Consider the following 19,033-nt stretch of genomic DNA (forward strand, 5'->3'; position numbering starts at 1 on the left):
CTTGAAAAACCGACTAGTGAAAATTGGCCCGGAGGGCCAAGTGTCATATTCCATTCGACTCAGTTCATCGAGCTGAGCAATGTCTGTGTGTGTGTGTGTGTGTGTGTGTGTGTGTGTGTGTGTGTGTGTGTGTGTGTGTGTGTGTGTGTGTGTGTGTGTGTGTGTGTGTGTGTGTGTATGTCGAATAATCTCACTAGGTATTCTCGGAGATGGCTGTACCGATTTTGACAAACATAGATTCAAATGAAAGGTCTCGTGGTCCCATACAGAATTCCTGAATTTCTTCCGGAATTATAGGGTAAAGTGTGTTCAATATTGTACACCGTCATTTAAACCGGCGAAACAAAAAACCTAAAAAAAATTCTAAACTGGTCTCAAAACTACACAAATCGAAAGTCAATATCAGTAGGCAACTAAACAAACCGATTCCGGCTATCCTGGTTCCCGGTATCCGGTTCCAGAAGTACCGGAAATAGTGGTCATATATACCATAATGGATCTCACTCACTTTTTGAGAAGAGTTGTATGTCATGTTAGTTGGTGGCCGTACGAACCGACTTTGATTATACCGGTTCTCGGGTTCTGGTGCCGGAAGTGCATATAATAGTGAACCCATTTCGTTTTCTTAAGGATGACTTACGCAATCAAAGCACTGTTTTATTCTGTATGTTATGCATAAACAATCTCTTGGTTTCTTTCAAAAATCGAAGAGAAATATTTTGAATAGAATACCTCAATATTATATGTACATGAGAAAGACATCATTACACCGCTAGGTGGATTAAAACAGGTTTTTTTTTTCATAAATACGTTTATTTCATAGGCAATATACATAAGTTTTTCTTCGCCGTGGCATCCACAATACATAGTACTTTAAACCTAATACAATTTGAATATCATATTAGTATGTTGGTATTCAGTAGTTAATCTAAACACTGTTTTTATTAAGCGAGTTGCTATTATAAATTACATTAAATAAAATACATTTATTTTGTACATAATCTTATAACTATTTCAGGTTTGTTTGTATCAGTTCATCACCTTTATTTAATATAAGATAACTGGCTATTGGTTGAACTCATGGAAGAGAAAACAGTCTAACATAAAATGAAATTTAAATTGGAACTCCAATGGACTTAATGAAATAATAAAGAAGTTTAATGTAAGGAACGTCACGACAAGCAAGAATGTCTCGAACTGGGGCATTGGATAGTCTACCTTGGGTACGCAAGGAATTAATTAGTTAAGATCTGACATCACGATACTCCACGCATGTCCAAACAACATGGTCAATATCGCGGTAACCTTCGCCACAAGCACAATGATTTGTCTCGGAAAGTCCAATTCGAAGGAGATGTGCATCTAACGTGTAGTGATTGGACATGAGTCTGAACATCACACGATTTAAGTCCAATAATGTGACGATTACACTCAAACTATAATGAACTGCTGCTAACTCTGCTATATAAACAGATTCAGGTTCTTGAAGCCTAAATGAAGCCGAAACATTATTGTTGAATATACCAAACCCAGTAGCCTCTTCCATTCGTGATCCGTCCGTGTAAAATATTTTCTCAGAGTCAATATGCCTGAACTTACTTGTAAATATTTTTGGGATTTCCTGCGAGTGTAGGTGTTCCGGGATTCCACGCACTTCGCGCTGCATGGATGTGTCGAAAAATAAGGTTGAATTAGGGATATTTAGGAGACTGACACTTATAGCAATATATCTGGAAGGGTTTATTTCCTGGGGCATATGGTTAAAATATACTGTCATGAATCTTGTTTGAGATTGAAGCTCAACTAGCCTTTCGAAGTTATTAATAACCAAGGGATTCAGTACCTCACATCTTATTAGCAGTCGCGATGAAAGCTCCCAAAAACGATCTTTCAATGGAAGAACTCCAGCCAGAACTTCAAGACTCATTGTATGTATCGAATGCATGCAGCCTAAGGCAATTCGCAAACAACGGTACTGAATTCGCTCCAGTTTGATAATATGAGAGTTTGCAGCGGAACGAAAGCAAACGCATCCATATTCCATCACTGAAAGTAACGTTATCTGATACAATTTTATTAGATCTTGCGGATGAGCACCCCACCAAGATGCTGTTATTGTTCGAAGAAAATTTACTCTTTGTTGGCATTTTGTTATCAGAAACCTAATGTGTCCTCCCCACGTGCATTTGGAATCAAACCACACCCCGAGGTATTTGAAAGTCAAAACCTGTTGGATCGTTCTTCCCATCATATGGAGCTGAAGCTGCGCGAGATCATGCTTTCTTGAAAAGACGACTTACTCTGCTTTCTCCGCAGAGAATTCGATACCAAGATGAACAGCCCAAACGGACAAGTTATCTAGGGTATCTTGCAATGGTTTATGCAGATCAATAGGGTCCAGTAACTGATACCACGCCATCATCTGCCAATTGTCTTAGTGTACATGGGATTACTAAACAGCTGTCAATGTCATTCACGTAAAAATTATAGACGAGCGGACTGAGGCATGAGCCTTGCGGTAGACCCATGTAGCTAATTCTGAATGTTGCCAAATCGCCATGTGAGAAATGCATGCGTTTCTCTGACAAAAGGTTGTGCAAATAATTATTTATAACTGCTGGGAGTCCATATTGGTGGAGCTTGTCTGAAAGAACATCAATGGAAACTGAATCAAATGCTCCTTTAATGTCTAAAAATACAGATGCCATTTGTTGCTTTTGAGTGAAGGCAATTTGGATGTCAGACGAAAGTAATTCAAGGCAATCATTCGTCCCTTTATTTCTACGGAAGCCAAACTGAGTATCTGACAACAAACCGTTCGTCTCGACCCAAGTGTCGAGACGTCGTAGAATAATTTTTTCGAAGAATTTTCTGATACAGGTAAACATCGCAATGGGTCTATATGAGTTGTGATTGGAAGCTGGTTTCCCGGCTTTTGAATGGCGATAACTTTCACTTGCCTCCAGTCAGGTGGAACAATATTTTACTCAAGAAACTTGTTGAACAATTCCAACAAACGTCTTTTCGCGAGGTCGGGCAGATTCTTCACCAAGTTGAATTTAATTCTGTCTAACCCAGGAGCGTTATTGTTACAAGACATGAGTGCCAATGTTGCTCGAATATCAAAAATACAACGAATGTCTATGATCATCGCTCGCTTTCCTTCGCCTTTGTTCGATAATCGTTCTGGTATTCGGACTTGTCCGTATATTCGGGCGCGAACGAAGCCGACGCTGCTTCGTTACTTGCACGAATATCTATTCCTTGCAGTTGTTATTCGCATTGGACATACCCCCGAATGACTTAACGCGAATATCGAACGAATATTCATACAGCGATCATCGCCAAACCTAATTCGCGATGATCGTTCGTGCTGTCTTTGAAACATGCAAATTAAGATGTTTCCCCCCGCACTATTACCATAGTCTTATGTGTATGTGATGAACCATATTCCAGCATTCTCCCATTACTGCTAGCGAACGAGATATGATGAATTTATTAGATGAAAAATGCTTCGCGAAGAATGGAAACCAACGATCTTCGCCGTGACGCTATTCGAACCAATTCGAAGAATAAAATAAATGAACGAATGACAAACGAATGTATAAAACGAACATGCACGATGTATACCAGCAGCGAAGAATGGATTAGTATATTCGGGTTCTCTACGATTATTGCTTATTCCTTTTGCACCCTTCTCTCTTTCGAGCAGTGAATAGTTCAACGTTGTTCGAGACTGGCATATTCGAAGGCAGTATAATCACAGCAAGGATGCGTGAATGAATTAGTTACACGAAGAATATTTGCAACATTGATGAGTGCTATGGAAAATTCATTGAAAAGGGACTATCAATGGAACCATTACTTGGAAAGAATTCCCTAATAATGCTATGCGTAGGAACAGAATCTGGACAAACTTTCTTCGCAAAATCAAATATCCATCGGTTCGAGTATTCTTCACTCTCATTTTCAAATCAAATTAGAGCGAATTCAATATCGTTGTTTGCGAATTGCCTTAGGCTGCATGCATTCGACACATACAATGAGTCTTGAAGTTCTGGTTGGAGTTCTTCCATTGAAAGATCGTTTTTTTGGTTTTATTCCCCTGGTTATTAATAACTTCGAAAGGCTAGTTGAGCTTCAATCTCAAACAAGATTCATGATAGTATATTTTAACCATATGTCACAGGAAATCAACACTTCAATATATATATTCCTATCCGTGTCTGCCTCCTAAATGTCCCTGACTCAACTTTATTTTTCGACACATCCATGCAGCGCGAAGTGCGTGGAATGCCGGAACACCTACGCTCGTTGGAAATTCCAAAAATATTTACAAGTAAGTTCAGGCATATTGACTCTGAGAAAATATTTTACACGGACGGATCACGAATGGAAGAGGCTACTGGGTTTGGTATATTCAACAATAATGTTTCGGCTTCATTTAGGCTTCAAGAACCTGAATCTGTTTATATAGCAGAGTTAGCAGCAGTTCATTATAGTTTGAGTGTAATCGTCACTTTATCTCCAAACCATTATTTTCTTTTCACAGATAGTCTGAGCGCAATTGAAGCCATTCGCTCAAACGCTGCTGGCAAAAATGAATCGTTTTTCTTGAGCAAAATAAAACAGTGCCTGAACGACATATTGAATAATAATTATCAAATCACAATAGTTTGGGTCCCGGCTCATTGCTCCATTCCAGGCAATGAAAGAGCCGATAGTTTTGTCCAACGTGGTGCTATTGAAGGTGAGATTTATGAGAGACCGATTGCTTTCAACGAATTCTATAGCGCGACTCGCCAAATAACACTTGTTTTAATAAATTTAAATCGTTGTCACTATTTTAGAATTATACTAGGATAAGAATTTTATGTAAAAGTGATACTACGGCGAAGAAAAACTTATGTAAACTGCCTTAAGAAATAAACGTATTTATGGAAAAAAAATCTACATATTACAAACACACACACACATGCGCACACGCACACACACACTAATACATAGGAAAACATCTTAATTTGCTTGTTTCAAAGACAGCACGAACGATCATCGCGAATTAGATTTTGACGATGATCACTGCATGAATATTCGTTCCTCATTCGCGTTAAGTCATTCGGGGGTATGTTCAATGCGAATAACAACTGCAAGGAATAGTCAAATTTCACTGGAACAAATAATAACTAAATCTGATTTATAATTTGTTTTCTTGATATACAGGGTCCAGCACTCGAAGTGTAACCAACTTCAGACCTTCGAGCCTGGCGTCAAGGTAAATGCGACATATTATCGGGAAAGTATTCTGGAGGTTGCTTTGAAGCCGTGGGCAGACAAACATTTCGGTGGCAGACCATGGACGTTTCAGCAGGACTCGGCACCGTCTCACAAAGCTCGAGTGAACCAAGAATGGCTGAAAAACAACGTTCCGAACTTCATCACGTCCACACAATGGCTCTCGAATTCACCAGATGCGAATCCAATGGATTATTCTCTTTGGGCCATTTTGGAGAGCCAAGTCCGAACTTAAAGATACACCAGTCTTGAGGCGCAGAAAAAAGTTATTGTCCGCGAGTGGGCCTAAATACCTGCAAGTCACATTCGGCAGCTTGCGATTCGTTTTTTGACCGTCTCAAGGCCATAGTCAAGGCAAAAGGTGGTCATATCGAGCAAAAGTGAATTGATTCTGAATTTTGTATTATTTTTACACATTTTGTACTTTGAATTAAGTAAAAGTAATTTTCCAAACTGAATTTATGGCCTTTTTAATTGGTTACACTTCGAGTGCCGGACCCTGTAAACTCTAATACTGCTTTTTTTGAGCAATTGTGAATTGAATAACTAAGTGACATTTTGATACTAATGGAAATTTCATTTGACTTTCAAAAACAAAACACATACAAAACATTGTTGAAAGATACCTGAAATAATCACTATCGAATAGTTTCGAATGAAATGTTAGGTTTTGAATCCTGACGAATATTTCGTTTAGAAATAACCTCTGCTATTATTTTGAACAAAACTGTACGTATCGCTGAGCAACAAATGAAATGAAATAATACCGCGTAGAGTTTTCACTCTTTAAAATCAGATTTATTTCTGAATTTATGAACAGTTTTCGTTTCTGTCAAAAATAACAAACCGTATCAGAATTTATTATAACTGTCGATTGACCTCTGGACATCTAACCGAAAATCATTGTTTGTCAACCGGTTTCGGGCGTAATCTTTCGCAGATGTAGTAGTTTGGTGTTTCACAATCTACGTCATCCCACAGCGTTCGGTCCTCCGGAAAATGGCCGACAGTCATGCAGTCCTGCACGTTGGAATTGTCCGGACTGATATGACCCCAGTGGCTGAACTTGACCACCAGCTCGTTGCTGGTGATCCAGATCCACTTACCTTCCATACCGATGTCCGTTCCGGCAACCCAGTATGTAGAGTTGGTCGTTGTGGTTGAATTGATCACCTGGGCCACCAGTTCACTATCTTCTTGTGAAGTGATCGATGCCAATCGTTGCCCATAGTATTGACATCCTCTCCAAGCTTCGAAAAATGTTGCGTTATCGTTGATGATAACGTATTTGTTGATATCCAGAGGTTTTAAGGAGCAGGCTAGTTGAATCCAAAGTATTGAGTGTAAAAATTTGAAGCTAAACAGAAACTGCATGGTGATTGCCTAGACTAACAGAACGCTACTGAATTCAAAGTCGATGCATGCGATACTAATATATACTACACTAGCATATCAAATTGATTTAGCGCGGTTGTTAAACAAAATTTCATGCTACTTTTTACCGTAAAAAAATCAAATTACTAGTGTTCGATTTTTTTTTCAATTTAAACTTTACACACTGCAGATTTTTTTTAATGAAAAACGATAGTCGAACGTTTTCATGCTATTATTGTTAACATAAAATCATATTGCTACTGTTGTTGATTCGTTAAACAATAAGAACAAATTTATCATTCAGAACAAACTTTGTAAAACTACAAAATCGATAGTCTTAAAATGTTGTCGCTCATTAATTCTACAAACGCATTTAATTAGTAGCGGCAGCTTTACTACCAAGTTGACTCGATATTGTGTTGGACAGCGAAGATAACGATCACTGATCTTCCCGCGCGAGAAAAAATGCCGCAACCACAGAATGATCGATTTAGCCAAATCCATCTCTTTGTTTCTGTATGACAGTTACCGAGTTGTTTAAGGCCAGGTTTTCCAAAAACGTTTTGCCTTTCTCTATAGAAAGGTAATAGAATTGCTGGAAAAACCGACTTTCGAACGGAGCCTCGGAGACCCATAGTATTATATACCATTCGACTCAGTTCGACGAGATCGGAAAATGCACTTTTTGAAGATATTTTTATGCGCTCAATTTTCTCAGAGATGGCTGAACCGATTTTAACAAACTTATGCTCGTTTGAAAGCAACAGTTCGGCTGAAAAGTTCGTATCGTTTAATAGAAACACACATTTTTTTGCCAAAATTCGTTTTTATTATTCAACATAATTGCCATCAGAGGTGATACAGCGATTATAGCGATCTTCCAACTTTTCGATACCATTTTGTAGTACGATTTGTCCTTTGCTCAAAATAGGCCTCAGTTTCAGCGATTACCTCTTCATTGCTTCTAAATTTTTTACCAGCGAGCATTCTCTTGAGGTCTTAGAATAGGAGAAAAAGTCACTGGGGGCCAAATCTGGAGAATACGGTGGATAAGGGAGCAATTCAACAGCTCCAAACACTGCTCATCAGAATCATCAATTCGTTGTTGTTTTTGATCGATTGTGAGCTCACGCGGCACCCATTTTGCACAAAGCTTTCTCATATCCAAATATTCATGAATAATATGTCCAACACGTTCCGTTGATATCTTTAGGGTGTCAGTTATCTCGATCAACTTCACTTTACGGTCATTAAAAATCATTTTGTGGATTTTTTCACGTTTTCATCGGTAACAGCCTCTTTTGGACGTCCACTGCGTTCATCGTCTTCGGTGCTCATATGACCAGTACGAAATTTTGCAAACCACTTACGAATTGTTGCTTCGCCCGGTGCAGAGTCTGGATAACACTCATCAAGCCATTTTTTGGTATCGGCGGAACTTTTTTTCATCAAAAAGTAGTGTTTCATCAACACACGAAATTCCTTTTTTTTTCATTTTTTTCACAATAACAAAAGTAGCTACACTCAAAATGCAATATCTCACAAACTAATAATCAGACAGCTGTCAAATTTATACACGTATCTTTTGAAGGTTGGTACTAACTGAAAATGGTATGGATTTAATTCTAGTGGCGCCCTCTCATAGAAACGATACGAACTTTTCAGCCGATCTGTTACTATTGGGCCATTGATTGAGTTTGAAGATCAAATGGCTGTGACTTTTGGTATCGGATATATGATGGTATAGGTCACGTAACCGTTGTTTTTTACCGCGCAAGATTTTCGGAGATGGGTGAACCGATTTTAACAAATCTAGGCCCGTTTGAAAGCTATTGTTATTCCATTGATCAAGTTCAAAGATCGAATGGCTGTGATTTTTGGTTCCGGAGATATCATGGTATAAGTGACATAACTGATAAAACGCGATGTTTTTTTACCGCGCAAGTTTCTCGGAGATAGCTGAACCGATTTCAACAAGCTTAGGCTCGTTTGAAAGCTACTATTGGGCTATTGATTAAGTTTGAAGATCAAATGATTGCGACTTTTGGCTCCGGAGATATAATGGTATAAGTGACGTAACCGACAAAACAAGTTGTTTTTTTATCGCTCTAATATATACCTTATGATAAAAAAAGAACCGGAATTTTTATTTTAAAACCGAATGGCGCTTCGAAGTCGAGCCGTTGTTCTAAATTTTCATCCATTATAAAAATCGCCACACGAAAATTTTTCAACTTCTTTGTATAGACGCCAAACAAAAACTAATCGTACGATATGCGTCAAAATTTAACTGTACAAATTTGACGTTTAGATAATAAAAGTTTACCGATTGGACAAGCGCGAAAATTTTAAAATTAAAATTCCGGTTCTTTTTTTATCATAAGGTATAAGGGTGCCAATATTTTGGGATCACCTCTAATTTCTTTAAGCTCTATGGTCGTCAAATGGTGAGATAACTAAGTTCTCACAAGTCCCTATCTCATGCCTCCCCGAGCGTCTATGATGACATTTGGTCAATAGAACGGCGTCGACTGGGTGCTATCGCCTTCTGCGTTAGTAGCAGAATGAGAGGGTGCGAAATGGCTTGTAGGTTGAAGCCCATCCTAAAGTGCAGTGTTTATCATAGTATATTACAACATATAATTCTGTTGTTCATTACATCATGTATTATTATTATTATTATTATTATTATTATTATTATTATTATTATTATTATTATTATTATTATTATTATTATTATTATTATTATTATTATTATTATTAGAGCGTAACTTACACTGCGACATTAACTGTTATATTGTATCATAGCATATTATTTCACATATTATCGTCTTACACTATTTTATGTTATTATATACTCTGTTGTATAGTATTATACTGCATTGCATTATATCATTTTATATTGTATTATATTATATTATATTATATTATATTATATTATATTATATTATATTATATTATATTATATTATATTATATTATATTATATTATATTATATTGTATTATGTTATATTGTATTCATTATGTTGTATTATATTATATTATATTATAGGCTTTATTATGAGTAGTACTACGTACCTCTGCGCAAAATATAAATTTATTTTCCTTATAAGTTATCAATTTTAAAGTAAATTTTAACTAAATATCAAGGTCGTCACAAGGTGAGCTTGGTCCTCACTGGTTCCTGTTTCATGCCTACACGTGTATCTGTGGTGACAATTGGTCGATGGAATGCGTTGATGGCAGAATGAGAGGATGAGAAATCACATATAAATTGAAGTAATATAATATCATAGCATATCGCAACATATCATTTTATTCATTCTATTATTTATTATATAATTCATTGTACTATATTATGTTGTTTTTTATTATTATTTTCATTATTATATTTATTGTTATTATTATTAATTCGTCATCAATAATAATAACATATATTATTTTTATAGATGTGGATATTATTATTGTTATTAGAAGAGAAATATTCTACTTCCTGCAGTATTGCGAAGATAGAAGAGCATAACTGACACTCTACATTAACTGTTATTTTATATATTGATTTATAATATATTATATTGTATGACATTGTATTATATTATATTAAATTAAAATATATTATACTATATTATGTTATATTATTTAATTTTGTAGTATTTAAGTATCATTATTATTATTATTATTATTACTATCGTTACCATTATTATAATCTTTATCATTATCAGCTACATTTTCATTTCCATACTACACATTTCACTTTACACATATATTATTAAATTGTATCATATTATATTACGTCATATTTTGTGGTATTATATGTAATATAATATTGTACTATATTATACTATATTATGGTACAATGTTTGGTATTGTTTTATATAGTATTGTAATGCATTTTTTAATACACAATTATAAGTGTATTATATTGCATTGTGATGTATTACATTTTTATATTTTATGCATAATAATATTTTATTATATTCAGTGTCGTATAGTGACCAAACTATATTATAATATTTTATGGTATATTTTACTATACTATGTCACATAACATTATGATACTATTATATTCATCATAAAATATTATAGTAGACTATAATACACTGTACCATACGATTTTGCATCGTTTTATACTATATTATGTTTTATTGTATTATACTGCCGGAAATTATATTAAAGTGTATTATGAGGGAAGAGGGATGGGAGTGCATCAGGGTATCTTACAAGTGAATGACTGGATGAAGGAGTGAAATGTCAACCCGATTCACAGGGGAAAGCTGTGTGTTTTCCCCAGAAGGTCTGAAATGAGTAAGACGCACCCTTCTAACAAACAAACCATCAGGCAGGTTTAAGCTGGTACAGCGAATTCTTTTATTATATGGCCGGATGTTATTGATGGAAGGCGCCGGGTCCTCGAAGCCCATTTTGGCCTTCTTAACAGCAGTAATATGAAAGTTATCTGAGAATCAAATTCGGATCTACTGTAAGTCTACCTGCATCCACTGGTAATGCCTTGAACTGATGGTGGCTTCACACATACATACATACATACCTCTAATTTCTTTAAGCTCTATTGTTCAAAAGTTTAAGCGCCTCGAAAATAGTCCCCGTGCAAAATTTGAACTTAATCGGACATAGGTTAGGGGTGCTACCCAGCGGTAAAGGTTTGAAAATTTTCGATCTTGAAAAATTACCATAGGAGGGAGTACATGAGATTTCCGAAATTAAATTTTTTTGTCGTGAATACGACTTACTTTACTATGGGGCGCCGTTTTCAAAAAAAATTATCTGTGCGAGTGATAAGTTTTTGTACGAGAATATTTCTTGTTATATCTAACGTATCAACATAATTTTTACTACATTTAATCGGAAATATGATCATCAGTTTATGATAACATTTTCAGTTGTATAACATAATCACATGAATTATGTGTTTTAAGTATCATGTTCAGTTCAGTATTGAATCAATTGCGGGACGTTCGCAGCGCCTGTTTCTCTTCAAATAAGATCGACTGCTGGTCGTCTGCATTGGAGCAAAATACTACGAGAAGTAGATAGCGATGGGGAACAAAAACAGCTCTGTTATCTAATTGGAGATAAGACTCATCAATTTTTTATTTTGATTATCTTTGTGCACTGCTTCGCGTTCGGAGAGAATGCTCCGAACAGTGTTAATTCCACAATTTGAATTTTCTGAATGCCAGAAATAAATCCCGTACAGCATTTTGATAGTTTCTTCCTAAAAAAGATGCACATCCGAAATGAAATAATCGACATCAAAATTTTATACCAACCGTTGGGGCCGCCCATTTGTGAAAAAGCTACAAACGAAGTCACGTGAAAAGAGAGCTTCTAACCGAAATTGTTTCAGTATGGAATCAATCGGCACTGTGAACAATTCTACTGTGGGACGTTCGCAGAGCCAGTTCCGCTTCAAACAAGAATGATTGTTCCATCCTGCTGCTGGTCGTTTACATTGGAAAAATATACAACGAAAAGTGAACAACGTCGGGGAACATTATACAAAATTAGACCTGAATCCAGGTGCTCAATCCAATCCTAGAGTTCAGTTCTAGTTTGGATTTTGGAATCCAAGACCAGGATTTTTTCTCCTAAATCCAGCTCTAAAATTCAATACATCGTCCAGAATCCAGGGCCAGAATTGAGTTTCATAGCTTTGAAGCTGAAACCGAATCTCTGAACTTGATTCTGAGCCAGGATTCTAGATTCTAGATCTGGACCCGGAAATTTCGGAAATATAGCCTTGGATTTGAATTGTGAAACAGAATTCTGAAGCCGAGTTTTGACCCACAGACCAAAATTCAGTTGTAATTTCAGAATTCAGTTCTTAAATGCATTCCGGAATCCAGGTTCATGTCAGTTGCAGAGTACTGATCTAAAGTTTGGTTCCAAAATGCAGTTCCGCAATTCTGGAAATTTAATTGAATTCAGGATTCTGAAGATTTTTTAACAATATTCCTGATCGAGATTCTAGAACTGAGCTTCAGAGCTGAATTCTGGATCTGAATTTGCAAGCCAGCAGTCTGGTCTAGAGTTCGGTGTTCGGTCCCGAATCAGAATCCTTGTCTCGAATTCAGTTCCAGAACACAGATTGAGTGATCAGTTCTGCAATCCATATATAGAATTCAGTTCTAGAATTCTGGTTCAGAATTCAGTTCCCGAGTCTCAGAATATAGCATCAAAATCGAGTTCCGGAATTCGGTTCAATTCTGAGATTCTTTAACATCATAGAAACTGAACCGACAATTTTATTCGTATTCACATCATCCGGTTATGTCTCTAACATTACCCACCCGCTTTTTTATGTCAAACGCCTTGAAATTGCATAAAACGTCGAGATTTAGTGTCACCTCAAAAAAAAATTTTTTTTGATAAAATCGACTGAGAAAAATTTTGAGTTTTGTGTCCCAGAAAGTCAATTTCCGAAAAGAATTGTTCATAAAGATGACACCAAATCTCGACGTTTCATGCAATTCTAAGACTTTTGGCATCATAAAAAATTTTTCGGTTTCGGAAATTTTTCTCTAGGGCAGCCCTCAACCAATTTTCACTAGCTAAGTTGCGAATGAATGGTTTAGTAATCTCTTATAAACCCTATCAAATTCCATCCGAGTTCGACTTCCGGTTCCGGGATTGCAGGCTGACAAGTATAAAAATTTCATTTTCAAAATTGTGTTTTTATACATGAAACTGCAAAATCGAGCAAAATACTTTCAACTAGCAAAATTTTTCAATTGAATAGGTTCGGTGTGTTGATAACCAAATATATTGATTTTGGATATACCAGATCTTTGTTCCCAATTTCGCGTACTCAAAACCAGAAATCACTTCAATTTCTCAAAAATGACTGAGACGGTTTTCACAATCTTAGACACAGATGAGTATTCGCTCGTTCGCTTAAGCAAGTGTAGAATTTTGTCCGAATCAAACTTCCGGTTCGGGAGATACAGTTAGATACGTCATTTAGAGCGATAATGCATAAAATAGGAAAAAATCTAAATTTGACTCAAAATTGTTTCAATTAGTTGGTTGTGTTAGTTGCTAGCTAACACATGGATCAATAAGTCCCGAGACTAACAATGGAAACAACATTTTTTTTGCAAAATTTTTTTTTCTTCATCAACATAATCACCTTTTAGGGTGATACAATGGTTCCAACGTTTTTCCAATTTTTCAATACCATGTTTATAAAAAAATTTATCTTTCGCTTCAAAATAAGCTTCAGTTTCAGCGATGACCTCCTCATTTGAGCCAAATCTTTTTCTCTGGAGCATTTTTTCAAGATCAGCAAAGAGCCAGTAGTCACTGGGGGCTAAATCTGACGAGTATGGGGGGTGGGGAAGCAGATCAAAGCCCAAATCGTTCAATTTCGCCATTGTTTTCATCGACTTGTGGCAGAGTGCATTTTGTTCCATCAAAAGCAATCGCGGCACCCACTTGGAAAAAACCTTTTTCATGCTCAATTTTTCATGAAGGATAGTAAATACACTTCCATATGATATCTGTGTCATCTCAGCAATCTCACGGAGCTTCACTTTACGATCTTTCATTATAATTTTTGTCACTTCACTCACATTTTCCGGTGTAACGGCTTCCACAGGTCTACTCGAGCGTTCCGCGTCATTTGTGTCGGTACGACCACGTTTAAACTCGGCGAACCACCGACAAATCGTTGCTTTTGATGGACAAGAGTCCGGATAAAATTTTTCAATCCAGTGTTTCGCTTGCACGGTGTTTTTACCCATTAAAAACAATGTTTTATCAAAACACGAAACTCGGTTTTTTCCATTTTTTAAACAAACTACAAAACGACTTTACTCCAACCTCGATAACTCAGCTGTTTCTGGTCGGATCGACTTTGACCCGTTTCAAGCAAAGGTTAGTACTCTAGAAAGACGTGGTTACTAGTTTACTACGAGCGCCATTTCTTCTTTAGTCTCGGGACTTATTGATCCATGTGTTAAGAGAACCGATTACAGTTTGGCCGGTTTCCAGTTCCCGGCTCCGGAAGTCCCAGAAATAGTGGTCAAAAACTCATTTTTTTTCAGGGACGGCTGCATCGATTTTCATAAATTTAGACTCAAATGAAAAGTTTTATTGTCTCATAGACTGTTATTGACTTTTGACTGAAGTGAGTTTAATATTTATATCGTCACGCAGAGCGAAAATGCAACAGAAAACGAAGGATTCCTATAAATTTGACTCAAAACTTTTTGTAAATTATGCTAGTGTATGCTCAAACAAACTTTTTTGTCCCTATTCAAGATTGAAATAAAATAAAAGTTTTTTGAAGAATCCTCTGGTGATAATTATGAAAACATGAGTGATATGAGAAAGGCATAATTACACCACTAGGGGGATTAATGTGAGTACTCTTAGAATTTTGAAATTTTGCTTTACCGAGCCGTAATTGGTTTTTGGAATGCATATACGGTTACTGTCGGTTAGAACTGAAAAATAGTGTTTGAAGGAAAATTTCACAAAGAAACTGAAAAGACAACTCAAAGTTATAAAAAAAATCAGCCGAAATAACCGATTTCAAGTTTCAAGTGGATTTTAAAACAGTAAAAAGTTTCAAGTGAATTTCAGGAATTTTTCATCATTTTCTATATTGTTTACGCGCTGTTGTTTCGTATGGTGGTGGTGTTAGAAATGCACGGTGGGTTCGATGGCGTTGAATCGTGAGCAAGTATTACATATAAAAATGACACGAATTTATACATTGAGTTTTTTGTAGAAATAACGAGTTGAATACAATAAAGTGAATATTATAAGAAAACGTTCATTTTCTAAGGTAACTGACGTTGATAATGCTAGTAATGTCCAACTCTGTTTAACCCAAATGCATTGATGTTTTTTGTTGTGTAGTATCATATAACAGATATTACTTCAGATTGTAGCAAAACTAAAACTTCAACCTAGATAGGCTACTGAATGAAATGAATACAAGCCAAGTATATACGTTTATGGGAAATCTATTTGTGTGGTACTTTTTCGTTGTCCAGTGGATGTCTAGTAATTTCTTATTTCATTTAAATTCAGAGGCATATTTCCGTGCGTACTTTGGACTTTGGACTTCGAGTAAAGTACGTCATCGCACGAAATTGATTTTCTGCAAAACGTTTATTAGATCGATTGTTCTTTATGGCCACGAGACCTGGACTAAATTGGCAGAGTCCAACTGCGCTCAGGCGGAGTGCAGATAGAAGACAGAACGTGGAGACGGCATATAACCCTGAAAAGATGGATAACTTAATATCACCCACAAGTAATCCAGACAGCAAATCAAACTGATCAAACTAAACTGATATTGATACGCACTCACAAAAGAAACCAACTAAAAAACCATGTGAATTTGTGGACCACCGCGGGTTACTCGCATCGAAACGACAGTGAGTTCATTGATGCCTTTCTTTCGAATGCTTTTTGCTTGAGCGCGTCGGTTTTAAATTAACGGCTTTAATTCATTGTAGCATTCAAACGGCTACTTATCATCGTTCAACGATCGAACCAATGGCTGAAAATGTCGAATTTGTTGAAGGTTTGATTTGGTACCGATTATGATATTTGTCTAACGTGGTTCACTTTTGACATGCGTCGACTGTTTCTTCACGGCCAAATGTAGTTGGGCGAAGTTGCATTGACTAAATTCCATAAAAACACAAGTCTAGAGTATGAGTGTCTGAGGTACTGAGGTACCCACCCACGTCGGTTTTTGTTTTTTTTTTTTTTGGTTCACCAACTGTTTCGTGTTTTACCCTTTTGAAGATACGGCTGTTTCACATCTGGCAAAAGTCATCAGCACTTGGTTCGAATCTCCTAGCAGTTTCTTTCAAAAGCTCTTCAATGGGGGTTTTTCAGCAGCTCCCCCTACTCTAACGTTTAACCTTACCTTAGCCAGCTGTCGACGCTGTGTATCTTTTTTTTGTTGAGGTAAAGCTCAATCAACAGAAGTGGTTCCTATGACCACTGGAGAGCACTACAAGGAAAGGAGCGTAAGTTACATAACTGCCGTTTGGGTTGTGCTTTCGGTATCGAACGTCAATCTTTGGCAAATGTTTTTGTTTTGATTAGACTATTAGTGTCATTTCATATACATTGATTTTCTTGCGGTAAAATTAAGGCGAAATTGTGCTTCCATATTCCTTTGTAATTTATTAAGGGGCGGGTAGGGTGTGAAGCCCATCGGAACAAAACTCAACAAGTTATGGGTCTTTAGTTTTTCCTATCTCATACTGCGAAGAAGCAAGAGCTCGGTGCACTGGCCCAAGATTTCTACTTACTTCGATTGACTTAAAAACTTGTCAAAACATTATTGGAATGCTTCATTGTAACAAAATACAAACCAAAAAATATGTTTTTTTGAAAATGTTAGACCCTGCGGGCTATATATATATATATATATATATATATATATATATATATATATATATATATATATATATATATATATATATATATATATATATATATATATAAATGCAGAGATCATTTTTTGTAATCGCATCACTTTAGAACGGATGGACGGATTTACATGATCTTTTTTGGTTGATTAGTTTCTACCTCCACCAGGTTCGTACATCAAACAATTTTGGAAAATTTGCCGGAAACGTTGGAAAAATCCATAAAGTTGTTTATTTTCCGTTGAAAAAGTCGTCTATGGTTGCTAGATCATCGATAGGTGTTTGGCGCACAACGAGTTGCATAAGTGTTTGGCCGTCGAAAGAAAGGAATACTAGATCGTTGAAAGAATCTTTTGGCGCGCAACGAGTTGTTTTGTGTGGAGATTCCACATGCATACTTGATCTACGTGGTTTTTCATTTGGAACTATTAATTGGGTATCAACATTATTGCTTACTAACGTCTTTTTCGCTTGGTAAAACTGAAACGGACTCAGGGTAGTTTCATCAAGTAAACACTTTTCCCTAAACTAAGCTGGGTTCGCACTTAACAACGGGGTTGTGAGCAAACCAGATATAACAATCAGACTCGAAGCTGACTCGATTTTCAGTTCAATTACGTTGAAACTAGGTTCAAAACTGGTTTCAAATAAACGATTTGACAGCAGTTAGGGTGGAAACTGGGTTAGGTTAGACATCAAGCGAATCCATATGACTGTTCTAGAAATACCGCTGTAGAAGAAAAAGTTTTGATATCGTTCACCAGTTGATGGATTGTGTGTAATGGTGTCAAATGAATAATATTGGTCAATGTGAATCAATGAAAAGATTGTGCTGTAGAATCGCTCCGGTCAAACTAAGAGATTTTTCTTGCATTTTGCTTTCGAATGATTTAGATTCCACGAAGCGCACATAATAAGTGTCAATTAGATATCAATATTCAAGATAGATTGAGACTATTTCATATTATGAGAAGCAGTGTTGGTGATAGCCGATAATTTGGCAGAGAGCGGCTCGATATTTCTCTACACTGTATACAACATCGTTAAACTGGTAGATGATGCTACAAGAACTCTCTGCCTCTGAATGCATGAACCGTGAGCGAATTTTTCTACATTTCTTCGCTCCACCTCATACTTTGAGTATTTTACGGCCCTTACCAAAATAGATACAGTTTTGCAATGATCGGCGCTTTGTTGAATTTTCCAAGAGAGAATCGCAAGTTGACAATTATCGCAGAAAATCTAATCGATGATTCGACTTGATGATTCTCATACTAGGTTACAATATTTCAAAACCCTGGTGTTCAAGAAATTTTCATAGACACAACTTATACAAAGGTTATAAGCACATAGTTAGAATAAGCGGCAATAGTAAAATGATTCTATCACAATTATCCACTTGCTGAGAAGAATGTTTAAATTGGTAAGATCAATATCAACTTAAAATGTAAGCGTCATATCTCCAAGTCACCAAAAGTTCCTTAGTACCTGCTTCAAAGTATGTTCTGTTGCGTCGGGTGAACATTAAAGTATGGGTAATTTCTCAAAAACGGACTGTTCAGAATGCTTTGTAAACAGCTTAAGCCAAATCTTTTTTTACAAACTTTACTTGGGCTAAATACAAATTGTAAATATATTCTGAGATGACAGTTTGTTCATTTGCTCTATTTTTACTTACCAGAAGTATTTCACATTAATTTTTGGTGATGTTTCTTTTATTAAGCTAAAGCTAAAGCGAATGTGTGTCGAATTCCATTGATTGTAGGTTAAGTAATCATATTGGAGAGAAACGTTAACCACTTAGTCGACAATTCTGCTATACGACTACATAACTGCAAACAATTAATTTTTAGGCGAGACGAAGTTCGACGGGTCAGCTAATTTTTTGCCGGTCTGAGCTAAAGTTCGTTCAGTTGCGTTAGGTGAGTTTTTAAATGTGGATTATT

The 19,033-nt window shown here is 36.3% G+C and overlaps 1 protein-coding gene across 1 annotated transcript; it reads right to left on the reverse strand.

Moving 5' to 3' along the window:
- Window positions 1–5,556: 5,556 nt before the first annotated feature.
- On the reverse strand, window positions 5,557–6,686 carry LOC131437293 (perlucin-like protein). The gene has a single exon (XM_058606541.1). The coding sequence runs from the start codon at window positions 6,664–6,666 to the stop codon at window positions 6,193–6,195; it is 474 nt and encodes a 157-aa protein (XP_058462524.1). The 5' UTR covers window positions 6,667–6,686; the 3' UTR covers window positions 5,557–6,192.
- Between the last annotated feature and the right edge of the window lie 12,347 nt (window positions 6,687–19,033).

Source organism: Malaya genurostris, chromosome 3 (genome assembly GCF_030247185.1).
Source record: "Malaya genurostris strain Urasoe2022 chromosome 3, Malgen_1.1, whole genome shotgun sequence".
In the NCBI taxonomy this organism is placed as follows: domain Eukaryota; kingdom Metazoa; phylum Arthropoda; class Insecta; order Diptera; family Culicidae; genus Malaya; species Malaya genurostris.